Below are 20,510 nucleotides of genomic sequence, written 5' to 3' on the forward strand. Positions count from 1 at the left end.
TTCCCTCAAGGGGTGTACAGGATATGATAGTACTACATGAAAAAAACTACATCATTACTAACTTCCTATCTACAATTTTCCTCCAAATCAGTCTGTTACTTGTCAAGACTCCAACATTATCAGATCTTTATATTTCTATCGTCTAAGGCACTTTGTACCGTATCAAACCACCTATATCTTGGTCTTCCTCTGGGTCGTTTTGCTGCCAACTTGGCAGAGAACACTTGTTTTGCTAATCTTTCCTCGCCCATTCTGTTTAAGTGATGACCATACCACCTGAGATTAGCTCTGCTGAAAAACTTTGGTTTCCAAAAATCCCCACACATACCCTGATTTTTTAACTTTAATTTTGAGAAAAAAAAGTACGAGTTATATTCGAGCAAATATGGTAGATCTGCCACGATCTCTGTCACTCGCCTCTGGATCCTCTCCACTACTTCATCTCCACAGAATCCAGGTGTCTGGCTCAATAGTCCAGAAGAGACTTTATTAAAGCATTATATACAGGAACAACAGCTTTTATATATATATATATATATATATATATATTAGAGAATAAATTTTAAATGACTTTAAACCGAGATAAAATATTAAATTTTAATGATAGTGATACAACTAGTTTCAGCCTTTTACAGCCTTCTTCAGGTATCCACTAAAGGTAGAACACAGTAATAAAAAATAAGTTACAAAAAACTGAGAATTACAGGCAAAAAATGCAATACATAATTGACACAAAAACATTGTATTTTTCAAGTCGTTCTATTTAACGTGCTATTGTTTGTTGTATGCGTGCTTGCAGGTTCTCGTGAGTGCCAGTATCGAACAACTGCAGTATGGCTATCAGGGATGTTATAACTCAAATTGCTGTTCAAATGTTCAGGATTAAGGAGGATTTCTCTGAACTCCACAATTTTTCTTTCAAACTCATCACTACAGCGAAAAATGTTTTCGGATTTATAACATCCCTGATAGCCATACTGCAGTTGTTCAAATACTGGCACTCACGAGAACCTGCAAGCACGCATACAACAAACAATAGCACGTTAGATAGAACGACTTGAAAAATACAATGTTTTTGTGTCAATTATGTATTGCATTTTTTGCCTGTAATTCTCAGTTTTTTGTAACTTCAATTTTTTATTACTGTGTTCTACCTTTAGTGGATACCTGAAGAAGGCTGAAACTAGTTGTATCATTAAAATTTAATAATTATCTCAGTTTAAAGTCATTTAAAATTTATTTTCTAAAATGTATCATTACAACCAAGTAGAAGATCATATATATGCACGTATATATTTTAAAGAATAAATATTTAATGACTTAAATTGAGATAAAATATGAAGTTTTAATGAAAATGATACAACTAGTTTCAACCTTTTACAGCCTTCTTCGGGTATAGTGGATACCACTATACCTGAAGAAGGCTATAATTCTATCACTAGAAATAAGGCTGAATTCTACAACTAAAGGTAGAACACAGTAATAAAAATTGAAGTTACAAAAAACTGAGAATTACAGGCAAAAAATGCAATACATAATTGACACAAAAACGTTGTATTTTTCAAGTTGTTCTATCTAATGTGCTATTGTTTGTTGCATGCGAGCTTGCAAGTTCTCGTGAACGCCAGTATTGAAAAACTGCAGCATGGCTATCAGGGATGTTGTAACTCAAATTGCTGTTCAAATGTTCAGGATTAAATACAACGTTTTTGTGTCAATTATATATTGCATTTTTTGCCTGTAATTCTCAGTTTTTTGTAACTTCAATTTTTATTACTGTGTTCTACCTTTAGAGGATACCTGAAGAAGGCCGTAAAAGGCTGAAACTAGTTGTGTCATTTTCATTAAAACTTCATATTTTATCTCGGTTTAAGTCATTAAATATTTATTCTTTAAAATGTACCATTACAACCAAGTAGAAGCTCAGGAATACACACACACACATATATATATATATATATATATATATATAGCTTGTGATTTCTTCTTCCCAAAGTGCATCACTTGACACTTGGCCACATTAAACTGGAAGCTGTTAATAATGAGATTTATTAATTACTTTTTATTTAATCCCTTTTTCTAAATTATTTTTTTATTTTCAAGCGTACCTTATTTATTTATTGCACAAGGGTTCACTTCGATTGGTGCAATGACTTTTTTTTGCTATTTCTTTCAGAATCCAAATAAATCACTGACTGAAGACCAAAATACAAAATAAACACATTTAATAAAACAAAAACAATATATATACACTTCAAACAATTTTACATAACTATAACTACAGAATTAATTGGATCAAAGGCCATTTTTTAAAATAAACTTACACTTAAGACTAGACTAAACACTTTGTTTGCACAAAGACAAAACGTTCATAGTCAGTTTCTTTCTCTGTCAAGGCCCTTTTCCGTAGATATATGACTTTATTCTTTATTTTCACAGGATCCTTTTTCATCACTCATATAGCACACATTAATTCTGTCTCCTTTTTAGTAGAATAATAGTTAGATCCGGCTTCCTTAAGACAGACGAAACTTCCTAATCAGAGTTTTCTCGAACATTCCTTTAGAACATAAATAGCAACTTCTTTTATTCACTAATGCTTATTGACAGCCTTAACTCTTCCACTTTAAAAAATTTACAGTTCTACGATTCCCTTTTCGGAATCTACTATAAATCTTCCAATTAGCGTTTCCTCCAATATTCCTTTTAAAACACCTGTAGCAATATTTCCCTTTTATTTATCAATACTTATTCCATATTAAAACTTCATAGTTCCACGATTCACTTTTCGGAATATACTATTAATTTTCTTCTGACTGTCGCATAAAAAAACTTTCTTCCAAATCTAAATGTCTGCCGGCCTGTGTTCTAATTTCCTTCCAAACGCTGTCTTGTTTTCTCTCCGTTACTCTGACACTGAATGCTCTCCTTGTCAGCTGTCAATCACACATCAAACTTCTCGGCGAGCATGCGCACTCCTTGAAAATGGCAAGCGAGAAACAAAATATAATGTCTGACACGTTGTTTCCATTAGCATAACGAGGATGTCTCTTCAAATCACAACACTTGATAATTTTAAACTACAATAAAATTGTTGGTCTTACAGTACAATACAGTCTATGTCCCCATCCTCATGTATGGTCATGAGAGTTGGGTAATGACTGAAAGAATGCAGACATGAAATCCAAGCGGCTGAAATGAGGTTCCTTCGAGGGGTTATGAGGCCGACAAGACTCGACAGAGTCAGAATCTCTGCAATGCTGGAAACCCTCAATACTCAACCACTGTTTCTCCATGTTGAGAGATCACAGTTACGTTGGTACGGGCACCTGGTCAGAATGCCACAAGAGAGGCTCCCTCAGCAGGCCCTCTTTGCCAAGCCAGGTGGAAGGCCACGTGGAAGGCCAAGGACTCACTGGATAGATTATATCTGAAACCTTGGGTGGACACGTTTGGGAATCCCACCAGAACACCTGAGTTTGGTGGCAGAGGATCGTGACCATTGGAAGTTCCTCTTGCAGCTGTTGCCCCCACAACCCAATTAGGAAAGGTGGGCCTTGAAGATGTATGTATGCATGTATGTATAATGAAATTGTTTAAAGTAACACAACTATCAAATCCGGTAAGTACATCAATTTTTTAACTTCTTTACATTTCATTTTGACAAAACAATTTCAATAGTGGGCACATCGCAAGTGCCGACAATGCATGTTATGAAACCAAAACTAATAAGTGTTCTAACATAAACAATACATAAAAATATTCAGAATTTTAAATTATGATTATTTTTACATCAGTTTCATCTTTCTCTGAAATTTTTTTTTTTAAATTTTAAATATTTAACCTATATTTAACAAATCTTTTAATGCTTATTCCTTGATCTTAAATAATAATGTGATTCTTGCTGATCATTATTTACACTCTCGGAATCACTAGTTTCAGAATCATCTGATGCTAGAGATAATTCAGAATTTTCTCCTTCCAATTTACTATACTTACAAATCTCATTTCTATATTTCTCAAATATTTCATTTAAACTACTTGAATTATGCTCTAAATCTACAGAATCATCACTATCAGAATCAAATTCTACAGGTTTCTGAGATTCTTTATCCTTATTAACTAAATTAGAGTTATTTTCACATTCCTCTGTCTTACTTAACTATATATTAACTAACCTATGATATTCTGATATAATTTCCTCATTGTTAGAGTCAGTTCGATTATCATCACTCTTACATTGTACATTATCTAAACATGTACCCTGTGATTTCTAAAATTCCCTGCATTAGGTTTTGTTTTACTCAAATTTAATTTTCTCCTTTGCTGTGTATTTGAATTACTAGCTTTAAATTATTATTATCAGGAAAACAACTCTCTTCTTTCAGTATTCTATTCATATTATCTCCTAATATAACTAAATTTCTACTCCCTAAAAAATACTCTTTTAACCTATCAGAGTGTACTAGGATTTATAATTTAACTAGGATTTTTGACATCTTGAATCCTAAAATTCACAGGAGAAAATTTCTCTAAAATTCTATATGGACCTAAAGCTTTCCTTCCTAATTTCCCAACCAGATTTATCATCTAATAATACTAAATCTCCTGGTGCAAATGACTTATACTTTCTAAAACGATTTATATACCTAGTTTTCTGAGCACTTAATTTACTTATTTCACCTACTAATCTGTGAGTAGTGGAAAATTTATCTACTACTGTTTCGAGATACTCATTTATGTCATTGTATCCTGTATTAGGAATGACTGCAACAAGTTCATTAGGAAAGATTGGATCAAAGCCATATAAAGCAAAAGATGGTTTTTCTTTCATAGCAGAATGAAAAGCAGATCTACATGCAAATAATGCTTGAGAAAGATATGTGTCCCAATCATTCATTTTAGTGTTAGCCAGATTGGAAAGTATTTGCTTTACATTTTTATTCAGCGTTTCACACATACCATTACACTGTGGGTGGTAAGGTGTAGTAAAAATCTTCCTAACGTTGAGTAATTTACATAACTGTAACAACAGTTCATATGTAAAATTTGTTCCTTGATCTGAAAGTAAGATCTGAGGAGTTCCATATCTACAAATTATCATATTCAAGAACTTTCTTGCAATAGTGTTTGCAGTTTGATCCTTCATTGAGACTGCTTCAGGAAATCTAGTTAGCATATCTATAGCTACTAGAATGTACCTATTGCCTTTTTTTAGTAATTGGCAGTGGACCTACCACATCAATAGCAACAGCCTGAAAAGGTCTAGTTGGGATTGGAAATGGTTGTAATGGAGCTTTTCCTCTGAAAGGGGATCTTATTTGGCATTTTGGCATGATTTGACATATGTGAGTATGTCACTCTTCATACCTTTCCAGATATAATGATCCTTTATTCTTTCCCAAGTTCTAGAAAATATTATCCCTGTCAAGTCAGAATCAGGGAAAGTGTACATAATCCAAGGAATCATTTGAGTTGGTGCCAATATTTTCACTTTCAACCTTCCATCTTCCATTTGTCCAGATAAGAGTAACCCATCTTTATCTAAATATAAGTTTTAAAATGAATCCAGTTGAGTTTCACTCTTCAATACTGCTTCATAAATAGTTTTAAGTATAAGATCATCTTTCTGAGCGTGGACAATCTCATCCTTTTCCCAAATTTGTGAACTAGGTTCCTTATTCTTTAGAGTCTCAATATTAAACACTTGATCTTACTAAATAGCTTAAGGAAATTACAACGTACAATAGAATATACGTTAAAATAAATTTTAATACACTTACAATATTTCAGCAACGTCACGTTGCCATTATCACAGGAACTTAAATACAAGACACATGCACACAAGCACAACACACAGTAAATGAGGAACGAAGCAAGAAGCTATTCTTTCTCCTAAAAGTCCTGATGGTGACCCCTAGCGGGCAATGTTGGTATTCTTGGCCGATTAGGCTGAAGGTCTTCTGATGTAGGTTTCCCAAATTTGGGGCAGTCTTATGCAACCAAATTTGTTGAGGTTTGGATTGTTTCTTAGGGCTGAGGCTGATTCCATGAATAGCCTTTCGTATTTGAATTTACTACGGTGTATTATTGTGGCTTTCTTTCACCGTATTCTATGATGGGTATCCAGCGCATGGTCTGCAAGACCAGAGTGGCTGTATTGGTGAAAACGGATGTAGTCCTTGTGTTCAGAAATTCTGATATTAGCTGTCCTGCCTGTTTGGCCAAAGTAGGACAGCTTACAACTGCAAGGGACTTGGTATACACCAGGTAGGTCTAACGGGGGAGGTTGGTCTTTAGTGGAGTGGATAAGGGATGCCAATTTTTTATAAGGTCTGTAACAAGAAGTTAAGTCATGCTTTTTTAGGATTTTTGTAATTTTTTCCGAGGTGCCTCGAATATAGGGAATGGTGATGGATTGAGTAATGTTGTGTCCCAATTTATGATTATTATTCTAACAATTATCCTTACAAGTGAAATTCTACTTATCTTTATCCAACTTTCATCTATGTGCGAGATATTACCCAAAATACAAATATTTAAGCTATTTCTCCCCTTAGTGTCCCTAATATTTATATTATACTGCGCCTTTTAGGACATTTAGTTTGAGATATTAAATACAAAAACAAGGAGCAATTACCAAAATATGTCTGAATGTAAAACAATTACCAAAATATGTCTGAATGTAAACAGTTCGTGACACTTTATCTTGTTACTCATCTAAATATTCTCCCCTCCCACGTGATTAGATTCGTATGTTTTCAAGTGGTGCATTGGGCAGCAATTTCAGACAATTGTATTATCAATGAACAAAGGTTTATTAAACTCATTAGCATGGTACAATTCAATTTCTAATGTATATAACTCAATTCAATACTAAGAAAACATTTACAAAATAACATTAGCTGATCACAAGTATTTGGCTAAGATCCTATATGGGTATTGCGATCATGCCGTCATAACAAATTCAACACATACAATCATATGTATAATCCCAGATCTAATTAACACTTTAGTTAATCCTATATTAGTCTGAATATGCTATATGCTGTAGCACATGGACATATGTGATCAACTCACTCTATTTAACTATCTAAAACTATGTAGATTAAACTATCCTTTCACTGTGCTAACACATAACTTTGACGTTTAAAACTTTCCTATAAGTTACAATACACATGCATAAATCTCAGGACACTTGAGTAGTTATATAATTAATATTAAGAAGCATACTCTCATTACAATCAGTCATGTACTATAGTCCTAGTATAATTTTCCTTAGTCTCTTCAACTGTTCAGTAATAGAACAATGATTACAATTACCTACGATTTCAATTAACATGAGATTTTTACAGTACCTTTTGACTTGGGTTTTCTATATTGGCCTCTACCGTTTTTCCGATTGTACTATCCCGGAATGAACTCCTCTATAATCTGTCACTCCTAAGTTCTTTTGGCATTAAACTGGGCTTTTGCGATCTTAACTTTTCGTACTTGAATTAAGGACACACTTTGAATCATCTATACAATGGCTGTGAAACTCACCACATGGGCACTGACTTCTTTACAGACTTCTATCTCTCGTTGTTGTCACAGAATGATGAAACACATAGACAATACCTTCTTTCCTTTAGCTAAATGGCATTCCTCGTTTCTTATCATAGGAATACGGAATCGAAATCCTGCTCACTTTTGTTCCCTTTTTGTGTCGGATGGAGATTAACTCCAACCCTGCCGCTCAGGAAAACCGCATGAAAAACCTATACGAAAAAGCTCGTGAAGAAACTATCTGGGAAAAAGCTTTGTGTGTGTGTGGGGGTTTTCCTAACCCCTTTTATACCTTGATCCCTACCGGCACCTTCTTTAATTTTTTTTCTCCTCCCCTTACTGGAGTCGACTTCACCGACCAATTAGGGTGGCGTTTTTCTGCCAAACATCATACGGTTGGCGAGCACGCGACGACGTCGCAATTTGGGAATTGACCCTGAGCGATAGTCTATTGTTTTTTGCTAGCCTCTAAATTAATCCCCTTTCAAAATTTTCTAAGAATTTACTTAATATTTTAATCTTTCATTTCAAGTGTTAAAACTAGCCTCTCACATACAATTTCTTATGACTAATCTTTTTTGTCTTACTTAGCTAATTTTTTCATATCACAACCGTAATATATTCCTTCTTTTATTATTTAGTTCAACAAACACTTTTTGTTATATATTTTACTTGGATGCAAGAATATTTTTCTTTCTTTAAATAATTTATGTATTAGCTCTTATACAGGGGTTTTATTTTATTTTCCCTTCATGTTACACCATAATAACTGAAAATTCCACATAGTGAAGGTATCAGGGTGTAACAGTAATCCTTGTTGCGAAGGAGGAAGGGGGGGGGGGGTTGTGGTTTATTGGTTTCAGTATTTTTTGGATTTTTTTGGGGTGGTAGCCATTGGCTAAGAAAGTGTTGAGAATGTGGTTTAGTTCTGTGGTTAGGGCATTGTCATTGGAACAGATAAGTTTAGCCCTGTTGTGTAATGTCTTAATGACTCCAAATTGTTGTGAGGGCGGGGGGAATTGTTGGTGAATGTATCTGCCTGTATCGGTGGGTTTTCTATAAACTGAGAAAACCAAGGTTCCATCAGGCTGGCAGGTGACTAGTGTGTCTAAGAAAGGAAGGCAGTTGTTTTTTTCTTCTTCCAGGGTGAACTTGATTCTGGGGTGTTGGTGGTTTAAGTGTGTTAGGAAGGAGAGGAGTGCATCGGAGCCAAATAGCGAACATGTCATCAATATAGCAAAGCCGTATGGTTGGTTTTTGTGGGGCAGAGTTTAAGGCTTTCTCTTCAAAAGTCTCCATATAAAAGTTGGCCAAGGGTGGGGAGAGTGGAGAACCCATGGCTGTCCCCTCTATTTGTTTGTAGAATTTTCCTTGCCAAACAAAATAGCCTGAGTTCATAAGACTATTACACTTTTTTTATATAATCTTTATCAAGTAGCTTTATTTTATCCTCCTACATGTTTCGCCAATCTGTTTCTGTAAAATAAAGCTACTTGATAAAGATTATATAAAAAAAGTATAATAGTCTTATGAATAATTGTCAAGAAAAAAATTCAATGTAGCCTGAGTTCATTGTGAACTGAAATAGGGCTGTGATATAGGGAGGAAATTTAGCTTGGATTAGCTCTAAGGATTCTTTGAGTGGGACATTTGTGAATAGGGAGGAGACATCAAAACTGACCATTATGTCAGTTGTGTAAGGTTTTCTATGCTGGCTTTGAAGTAGGCTGAGTTTTTTATGTGTGAAGGTGTGTTGCCAGTATAGTGTGTGAGGGCTTTGGCCAAATGTTTAGCTAGTTTGTATGTGGGGGAATCAATGCCATCCAGCATGGGACATAATGGCACATTTTCTTTATGTATTTTTGGGAGTCCATATATACAGGGGGGGGGTATGGAGTGGAACGGTTTTAATTTGTTAATGACTTCTACATTTAAACACTTGATCATTATCATCAGTGCTTGAAAAACTTCAGGAGACTGCTATAATTTTCCTTTGTCACCTGATGTCTTGTCCAAACAGCATTCTAGTCCACACAAGGACACTGTACCATCACCAAAATTACATGCAAAACCATGATGTTTCAGAAAATCAATTCCAAATATTACTTGTACATTTGGATTAGAGGATTCTGGAAGAACTATTAATGGATGGCGAACTTTCATTGGAAAACAAGGAATTGAAATAAAAACATTGATTTGCTTATCAGCTGAACTTTCTGATTCAAATATACCCTTTAATTTAATTGGACAACTTAAAACTGAAATGTCATTTGGAATTAGTGATTTAATTCTGTTAAACAAACTATAAGAAATGAGTGAGATATGTGCACCTGTGTCAAGCAAGATTTCACAAGGCACATCTTCGATAAATCCTTGTAGAACTGTCAAAGGATTATCTCCATTAGCATAAGCAGCTAATGATACATCAAACTCTCTTTTAGGGTTGGAGCTGTCTTTAGCTTTACCCATGTCTAATGAGAAATTTGACATTCCTTGCCAGTATAATATTGGAATAATAATTATATCCAGATTTTTCTTTATTCTCTGATTTCTTATGTTGAAAACAAGATTTATCCTTAACATAACAGTCTTTAGCAGAATGACTCAGTTTACTGTATCTAAAGCATTTTGGAACATATCTCCTTTGAGATGTTTTATTCCTGTCAGCACCATTAGATTTACAAAAGAAAGATTGATTATCTGTAGTATTCTTGGATATTTTCAAATCAGATATCATCTTGAACAGAAGTTCCTGTCCTTTTACTATTGGTCTCTGTTGTCTTTTTATTTCTTCACTAAGAAATGTTTTCAGTTCCTCTAATTTTCCCAAATCATGTAATTGTACTTTGGACTCAGATTCTGGAACATTTTCTGTTAGATTTACAGAAATTTCCTTAGACTGTTTCTTTTTCTTAGCACCTTTTAATTTTTGAAACTTTCCTTTTCTCACTTTATCTGTAGCCACTGTGTTAGGAGGATGAGTTTCAATATACCGAAAACACTGTTCAAGATTTTTAACATTTTTCTTGTATGCTGTTTCTTTCAAATTATCTTTAAGGCCAAGCCTAAATTGTCGGCACATCGCAACTGCCGACAATGCGTGTTATGAAACCAAAACTAATAAACATTCTAATGTAAACAATACATAAAAATATTCAGAATTTTAAATTATGATTATTTTTACAAACCGATTTTCCTTTGACCATGCTGCTAGTCTATCTGTAGGATCTCTGCTTCACCTTAATTTCCATTTCTCTTCCTAGTTTAGCACCATCAGCAAACAACTGAATATTTTCTGTCAAATCATTTCCTATATCATTGATTATACAAATTAAACAACAGAGGACCAAGTGCTGAGCCCTATGGTGTACCACTCATCACTTGCCTTCTCCTAGATATAGAAACGGAAAATTAATAATTAACAGAAAATTCTGCATGTCTGATAATCTCCTAGGTCAAGACTATGTGATCATTTTCCTCAAGCAGAGGCAGCATAGCTAGATTGGTTGGTGTTAAGTTTTCTGATACTTTGATCAGATCCTCATCATCATCATCATCATCAAATTCCTGCCATGTACCCTCAAGGGGTGTACAGGATATGACAGTACTACATGAAAAAATTACATCATTACTAACTTCCTATCTACAATTTTACTCCAAATCAGTCTGTTACTTGTCAAGACTCCAACATTATCAGATCTTATATTTCTATCGTCTAAGGCACTTTGTACCGTATCAATCCACCTATATCTTGGTCTTCCTCTGGGTCGTTTTCCTGCCAACCTGGCAGAGAACACTTGTTTTGCTAATCTTTCCTCTCCCATTCTATTTAAGTGACCATACCATCTGAGATTAGCTCTGCTAACGCATTCCTGGATGCTGACAATGTCAAGTTCTTTCCTAATATCCTCATTTTTAATATGATATTGCCATTGATGCCATCTGTTCATGCCTCTAATCTTTCTCAGGACTCTCATATCTGCGGTCTCTAGTCTTTGGTCAAGTGTTTTACTTCTGACCCAGCTCTCAGATCCATAAGTTAAAACTGGTTTGAACACTGTCTTTTATACAGCTAATTTAGTGTTCCGAATAATTTCTCTCTTATTCCATATGAATTTATTCAATTGACTTCCCACCATACCAGCTTTGCTGATTCTGTTGTCTATTTCTATATTTAATTTACCATCTTCAGTAAAAATTGTGCCTAAGTAGCTGAAATTTTTTACTTGTTCCACAGGTTCTCCATTCACAACACAGTTGACATTTTCAATGATTCTGCCTATTTTCATTGTCTTTGTCTTTTTATTGCTGACCTTCATACCATATCTATTACAACAGCTATTCAATTTAGTCAGAGAATCTTGCAGACTTGTAGCGGATTTATTTAGAAGTATAACATCATCCGCATAAAGCAAAGAGCTGACATTAACATCTCCAATTTTGATATCAGATTTAATACCACTTTCCTTCATAATGTGATCCATATAGATAATGAATAACAGAGGGGATAATGTACATCCTTGTCTCACACCAGATTTAACATTAAACCATCTTCCTGTACTCCCTTCAATTCTAACTGCTGACTTACAACTCAAATAAAGACTAAGTGTTGCTTGATATAATGCCCCATTGCCACCATATAACTGCAGCGTATTGAATAGCTTCTCTCTTGGCACCTTGTCATATGCCTTTTCCAAATCGACAAAACTTAAATACAGATCTTTGTTATATTCCCATGCTTTCTCGACTATTTGTCGTAAAGTGAAGATCTGATCCTGACAGCCTCTATTTGGCCTGAATCCAGCTTGTTCTTCACCAAGCTTTTCTTCCACAATTCTTCTCAACCGTTTCTCAAGTATACTTTCATAGATTTTGCCAGGAACACTCGGTAGGGAAATACCTCTGTAATTCTGACATTCAGTTTTATTTCTCTTTTTATATATGGGTACTATGAGAGCTCTACTCCAATCATCGGGAATTCGTCCCTCTGTACAGGCTTTCTGAACTATGCAGTGCAGTCACTGTAAGACTTTTATACCACCATACGTCAGCATTTCTGGTCGAATATCATCTACTCCTGCTGCCTTTCCACATTTCAAGCCTTTGATGGCTTTTTCTACTTCAAGTATGGATATGTATTCCTGACTGCATGCCTGGTCAGTGTTTTTTTATCACTGTGCTGTCATCACTGCTTGTTTCATTTAGCAGTTTTTCATGGTAATTACTCCATACTTCAATGATATCTTTTTCTCCCATTTTCATGTCACCTTTATCATCTCTAACTCCTTTTACAGCACTCTTTCCTCCATTCCTAAGTTCAACAACCTCCAAAATATTTTGCCACCTTCTTGATATTTATTTTCTATATTCTTGCCAAAGTCCTCCCATGACTTTTGTTTAGCTAGTTTTGCACACCGTTTAGCTTTCTTACATTTGTCTCTGTATTCTGTAAGAGTAAAAGCTGACTTATTTGCCAGGAACTTTTGATATGCTTTCTTCTTTTCCTTCACTGCCTCTTCCTGTGTCCACCAGGGAGTTCTGATTTTTTTATCTTTGCAGACAACCTCACCACATGCCTCTCTGGCAGAATCAATCAATGTTTTCTTCAGAGTTTGCCACTGAATCTCCAAAGTTTGATTCCTGTTCTCAAACTCTTTCATTTTCTTTTCAATAATCATTCTGTATTTTAGTCTACAGTTAACACCTGAGAGCTGCTCAACTTTTATTCGATTTAAAACTTTCTTACATGTTATTCTTTTCAATATGAAATTCAAGTTTATCCTGCCCAAGACTAAATAGTGATCACTTCCAATTTCAAATCCTCTGTACACTCTGGTGTCCTGCACCAGAGAGAAAACATCACTATCAACAATAACATAGTCAATGAGACTTTTCTTATTCCTAGCCTCTTCTCTCCATGTGAATTTGTGCACATTTTTATGGTGGAACATGGTGTTAGTAATAACCAGTCCGTGTCCTGAGCAGAAATCCAACAGATATTTGCCATTATTATTAGCTTTGCTGTTTTCTCCAAATTTTCCCAAAATATTTTTGTATGTCTCACAATCATTTCCTACTCTGCTATTTAGATCCCCAACAAGGACCAACTTTTCCTTTTTCATTTCAGTTGCTTTTTCTAGAGCGTCAAAAAATTCCTCCACTTCTACCTTAGTAGAACCTTCTGTGGGACCATAGGCACAAATAAGTCTCATTGTCCAGTTCCTCATTCTCATATTTGCCCACATTACTCTACTTGAGACTGACTGCCACTCAAGAAGATTAGCCTCGTATTTTGTGTTGAATACTATGGCTACTCTTTCTTTTCCTTGATTGTCATTGCCTGAATATAACATTTTGTATTTATTGCTCAGAAAGATCTCACCAGTTTTGGTCTTTTTTGTTTCAGTCACCCCTATTATGTCGATCTGGTACTTATCTAATTCCTCAGCTAGCTCCATTTCTTTGCCATTCAGGCTTCTTACGTTGATAGTACCTATCTTTAACTCTGGTGATGTTGAGTTGGGGTTTGTTTTCAGATTTTTTTCAGAAAATGTTTTCAGAGAATGTTTACTCTTAGGATATGTTTCAACATCCAAGTAATAATTTGAACTATTTTATCAACTTTTATATATCCTCTGAACTTAACTCTCTGTCCACTATTATCCTGAAGTTTCTGGCCTCATCAATTTCTTACAATCCATTACCATCTGTGATACTCATTATGTAACCTTTTTCAACATGAAGTGCATAACTTTACATTTTGTAACATTGAATTGACAATCAACTGTTTAGAGAACTCATTATGGGGTTTAAAGGAATAAATACAGCACATATAAAAATTAAACAGCGAACTTAATCATTCCTATATTTCATCTGTCACTGAGACACCGTGAGGGAAACAGTTTTAAAATTGCAAAAATGCCAATTTGCACAAAAGCCTTAAATTTGCTGAAAGCCTTAAGTCCTATGATGGGTGCTCTTGGCTAGCCTTAGCTATGTTGAGTGGGAGTCCTAAAAATTAGTTTCAAAAATCTTAGGAAGTTTAATACAACCATATTTATTAAGATTAAGTTAATTTTTTTCATTCTGCTTTTGATTCTAAAAAAGTATTTCAATTTTGTATTTTTTTGTAGTGAAGCATAGTAGTTTTTAATTTGATTTTGCACCAGGTTCAAGGAGGTATGGTCAGCAAGCTCTGACTTGCCATACTTATGGCAACAGATGTACTTTTTATGTTCTTCTAGGCAGATATTAGCAGATATCCCAGTTTGACCATAATAAGATATGATTACAGGAATAAAGAACTTTGTGAATTGATAGAGGAAGCTGAAGATCCTTGGGAGAGCAGATGAGGGTAGCCAGCTTTAGTTAAGGTTTGAATGCTATGCAGAGATTGTACTTTTTTAGAGTTCTGGCTACTTTTTCTGAGGTGCCCTTGGATATAAGGAACAATGATAGCATTACTGTAGTCAGCAAGTTGAGCTAGATGCAAGGAGATGGGAGGAACAATTAATTTGTTGATCTTTTTGGCATTGCAGCTATTGGACAGGAAAGTCTGGCAAATAAAGGAGAGTTCAGCAGTAAGATCAGCCTCAGTAGAACATAAATTGGATGCTCTATTCACAAGGGCTTTGATAACACCATATTGTTAAGATGATGGGGAAGTTTACATATGTTTCTACTTGAGTGGGTAGGTTTTCTGTAAACTTGGAAAGAAAGGGTGCCATCAGGAAGACACGTAATTAGAGTGTAAAATAACGTTAATTATTTAAATTTGAATGTCTACTGCACCTTTGTGTGTGTGTATATATATATATATATATTAACTTAAATTATTTATCTTCAACTTCACTATTTTAGACCATCACTTACTTTAACATAAACCTCTTAAGGTTAATCCAACCATGATCAATTTCTGTTCCCCCTTTGCTATTAAACAAACTTTGTGTTATAAGTAAATTTAATGTGTGTAGTTCCCCACTCTCATACAAATCGAAGTAGAAAATTTATTTTATTTTCGACTGTGCCATCTAATTTGAGTAAATATTGTTAGAAAGTTAGGGTGAGGAAAAACAGGAATTAATCACTAAATAAATCCAATTTCTCTATATATGCAAGTCGTGACTATTGTATCATATTATGCCCATGGGTTCGCATTTTTTTTTGAGATAGTGAATTAGCTAAAGAATAGGCCAGGTAGTTACAAAACAAAAACATTTATTTTAGAACTAGACAAGAATACATTCCACATGAAATACTGTGAGATTATTTCACTTAACCCTGTTTACAAATAGAAAATGCAATTGATAAGACAAAACTCACAATATACCCAATTACTTGGTTAGGTGTAAACTAAGTACATACTTGCTCACTGCATAACAGGCTACTGAATTCCTTCCCTTAAATACTGACTTAACAACTGTCTAACTACTTACAAATACTTAATAGCACTGCTCCCAATTTTAAAACTAAGCACACATTCATGATTTAAATATACAAGTTAACAAACCATCTTTCCACAGAACTTGTGGATTAGTTAATGCCTGTTTACAGCTGATTTCTGTAAGCACTTTTACAATACTGAGATACACTTATTAACAAATACAAAAACATTGCATACTTACAATTCTATCCTGAATAAAGAGTCCAAACCAAATTGCTGCATAGACATCACAGGCGGTCTTTTGTAGATCTTTCCTCTGTCAGATATTTGATATGGAATCAGCCGTAATTACTGCTAGGCTTGCATGTAACTGCTCTCTTTCTGGAGACCAAAACTTGAGAGCCATCGACGAGGAAGTCAATCTGCTACGATCTGCGCAGAACAAAAAGCGCTGAGCCAAGAACCACGATCTCCTTTTATGCAAAATGTTGCTCTTTGTTCTTTATGCTGTCTTTTCTGGATTAGCCTTTAGTGATGAAGTCATTTCTGCCCATTCGGTCAACATCGGTTGATCTTGCAACCTTTGGTTGGTATTTCGGCATCGCTAATCTGGCATAATCCCTACTTACAGCTTTACATACAGTCAATGATATGCACTTTTACAGTAACTTACTTTTTTTTTTTTTTTTTTTTTGTACATTTTAAATAATACTAAATATTGAGAAAAGAAAACTGGAAAATCGATTGAGGAAAATAGGCAAAGCAAAATTTTTCCATTAGAGATTTTACAAGAGTATATAGAAAAGGCAGGCTTATGGATCTGAAAGCTGGGTTAGAAATAAAACACTTGATCAAAGACTAGAGACCACAGATATGAGAGTCCTGAGAAATAGGGATGTGAAGAGATGGCATGAATGGCAATATCATATTAAAAACTGAGGATATTAGGAAAGAACTTGATATTGTTAGCATTCATGAATGTGTTAGCAGGGCTAATCTCAGGTGGTATGTCACTTAAACAGAATGGAAGAGGAAAGATTAGCGAAACAAGTGTTCTCTGCCAGGTTGGTAGGAAACAGACCCAGAGGAAGACTAAGATATAGGGGGATCGATATGATAAAAAGTACCTTAGAATACAGAAATGTAAGATCTAATAATTTTCAAGTCTTGACAGATAACAGATTGATTTTGAGGAAAATTGCAGTACTATATGAAAAACATGTAAGTTTTTCATGTAGTACTATCATACTATCCTGTACATTCCTTGTGGGTACATGTCAGGAATTTGATGATGATGATGAAAAGGCAAGCTATTATTATTTTCTTTTTCTATAGTGAACCTCGGATATAATAGCCAAAACTAAAAATTTCTGCACGTCATTCAAACCTTATCTAAAGCGAGCTACCCGAATCTATTCTCCCAAAGATCCTCAATTTCAGGTGTTTCCAAAGTTCCTTGTTCCTGCAACCATATCTTGTTATGGTCAAACTGGGAGATCTACTAATATCTGCCTAGAAGAACTTAAAAAATGCATGTCACCATGTCTTGGATACCTTGCACAGAATCAAAAGTGGGGGGGGAACTACTGTGCTTGACCAGAGAAAATATAAATTTGACGAACTTTTTTTTGAGAATCAGTGGCAGAATTAAAACACCAATTTAATCTTAATAAATATGGTTGCATCAAACTTTTCAAGATTTGGGAAACTTTAATACTTAGGCTTCATGCCCAACACAGCTAAGGCTAGCCAACAGCACCAATAGAGGGTGTCCTTCATAAGACTTTTAGTCTAATCTTTTCCACTTATTGTTTGTGCAAATTTGTATTATTGCTTTTTTTAATATTGTTTCTCTCATGATGTCTCAGTGACTGAGATGAAATATAGGAGTGGTTAAGCGTGATGTTTAATTATTTATATGTGCTGTATTTATTCCAGTAAAACTTTTAATGAATTGACAATCATTTTCCTTCACACAGTGCCAATTTATTTATATCATCTTGCAGGATATCCTATATCACTTTTATCAACTATTATCCTCCTCTCCCAAGTTTTTTATCATCAATAAACAACTGAATACCCTCCCCTTAAATCTTTCTCTATATTAATGATAATATAGAGAAATATTTAAGGGGACAGAATATTAAAGAGTAGTGGCCCTAGTGCAGAACCCTAGGCACTCCACTAGGCACCCTCATTCTCCTAGATATCACTTTACCATATACCACTCTCTGATGTGTGTGTCTCTTAGCTATTTCCCTACTATAGGCTACATGCTACCAGTTTCATATCTGTTCCCATTTGCTTCAACTTTTGTAATAGTTTTCTATGTGATATTCTATCAAATGCCTTTGCAAAGTCCAGCAGTAACATGGTGCAGTTGTTTCCTTCATCTGAGTCTGTCACTATTATAAGATGTTAGTATAAATTACTGAGACAGAACTTGCCTTTTAGGATTTTACCTTTAACCAACTGTTCCACTACTTTAACTACCTATCTTGAAATATTAATTAGTCTGTAATTTTCTGTTTCTGTCTTGAAGCCACCTTTATATAATGAAACTATCTTACCCTCTCGACACGCCCTTGGCATCTTGCCAGAACTGAGACTTACATTTTATTGAAAATTTTATCAGAGACACACTGCCAATTCTTTTGCACATTTTGCACACTAGCTGAATGATATTCAGTCCCAGTGCTATATTCACATTGATAGTTTTTCAATATGCTGAGTACCTCCTGTTTATCTACCTCAGTTCTGATTGCATGCAGCAACTGTAAAATCTTCATCTGGATGATACACCTTTGCAAACCATTATTTCTTTTGCTTCTGTTGCCTTTATCACCATTAGTTGATCAAAGTTATCCTCCCACAGTCATTCTTCCTGTTCCTTGCTATATTTAAAAAAAAAAAAAAAAAAACTTTTGGATTTACTTTGGTCTGAGTAGCTAATTTTCTCCATAATCTGATTTGGCCTTTCTTACCATACTAGTCATCCTTCTTGCTTGTACTTTGTATTGCTAATGAATTATGCTGATCATCTTTTTCTTATATTCCCTCCACAATGCCTTCATTTTTTGCAGCTCTTGTTTTATCTCTACTCATCCACTTAACCCCCACTTGGTTTATTCTTCTGACTGGTGGGTATGGAGTCTGATACTGCTTCTCTCAAACATTCCCTGACCACTTTCTATACATCTATTGACATGCTTCTCAAGCCATGCCATTGCTCCAAGATACCTCCTAAGTCTGTAATAATTACCAAGCCAACAGTTCAAGATAAATCCTTTCTTGACAGAGAAATTCATATGCTTTTCACCTTCTCAGAAGAAGACTGCATATTCACTTTCCCTGATTGGAAGCATCGTCTACCTTGACTGTGGGTTCGTTTTCTGATGCTATCCCAATCCAGCACTTTCAAAACTCCTGATCCCTGTTATTATATTGCTGTTTCAGGTAATCATCCCTTATCAACTGTATAAATTCCATCTTGCAGATTATTAGATAATCTTCTTTAACTTGTCAACAGGTAAAAACTGAATTAGATTACTCATCACTGTTGAGAAAGAAAAGAAAGAACATACCCCAAGAAGTAACCCATTCTTATTTTATTCTTTTCTGATTGATTAGTGTATATTCTAAATAGAAGTGCTGGTATTTCTTTTGTAGGCTGATGTTGTATTTTTGTCAAAATTAATTGTTCATATTCATCTCCCAAGACTACATAATTTCTTAATTTATAATAATCAGAGTTTCAGTTTTATTTATTATTGAAAAATTATAAATTATCTGATACTATACAGAGATAAGTGAAAGATTTGGGATGAGGAAGAAAGTGCAGCTACATTCATACATTCTTTGATTTTTGGGAGTGTTGGCCACTTATTTAAACTACATATTTCAGATTGTAGTTTATTTTCAGAGAATTAAAAATGTATATCACTTTGAAAGCATGTACCTATGTTTATTTATTTATTTTTTTTGAAACAATTGTAAAAGTGCAGCTACTTCAGAAATGCCATATATTTATCAAGGCTTGTAGCAAATATACTTTTCAAATATTTTCTTTTTCATGGGACATGTTTTCAGAACCAAACGTTTTTTTTTTTTTTTTTTCCAGCAAAACAAAAGTGCAAAAAATTATTTTCTTGCTATTTTCTGTTTTTGTCACATGAACATCAAAAATTATCAGAATGGCATTATTGACATTTCTTTAGTTGTGTTATGCACAGAGTTTAACTGACAGAATTTGTTTTATAACTGTTTATTTCAGTTCATACTGAGTGATTCTGGGTAATAGGAGAGGGAGAACTGCTTCTCAAGGTATTGCAGATAACATTATAAATTACTAATGAACAAAACAAAATTTAGCACAACAACAAACTTTTTGAAACTCAGATGTATGCAAGTATTTTAGAAAATAATTGTTTCATGAATAATATTCTTCAACTACAAAAAAATGCACAGTTATCTAAGCCTAATTAGGCAAAATTAACAAAGAGAAAATAAACCTATCATTATATGATAAAAGGACTAGAAATATAAAAAAATATATTGTATACGTTTAGCTATCTAACAT

The 20,510-nt window shown here is 34.4% G+C and overlaps 1 protein-coding gene across 5 annotated transcripts in view; it reads left to right on the forward strand.

Moving 5' to 3' along the window:
- LOC150095263 (regulator of chromosome condensation-like) overlaps nucleotides 1–20,510 on the forward strand; it is a 165,630-nt gene that overhangs the window by 137,235 nt on the left and 7,885 nt on the right. The window contains exon 9 of one of the 5 annotated variants that reach the window (XR_016550030.1): nucleotides 20,205–20,254. The exons of 3 other annotated variants lie outside the window; for them this stretch is intronic. Coding sequence is in view for 1 of the 2 variants with exons in the window: in XM_090409793.1 (XP_090265919.1) it covers nucleotides 20,205–20,218 (14 nt within the window). In the remaining variant the exon portion in view is untranslated. Of the gene's footprint in view, nucleotides 1–20,204; nucleotides 20,504–20,510 lie in introns of those variants that run through there. One more of the 5 variants, XM_090409793.1, reaches the window with a different exon arrangement.

The sequence above is a fragment of the Typopeltis vanoorti genome, chromosome 20 (assembly GCF_054136105.1).
Source record: "Typopeltis vanoorti isolate ZY-2024b chromosome 20, IOZ_Tvanoo_1.0, whole genome shotgun sequence".
In the NCBI taxonomy this organism is placed as follows: Eukaryota; Metazoa; Arthropoda; class Arachnida; order Uropygi; family Thelyphonidae; genus Typopeltis; species Typopeltis vanoorti.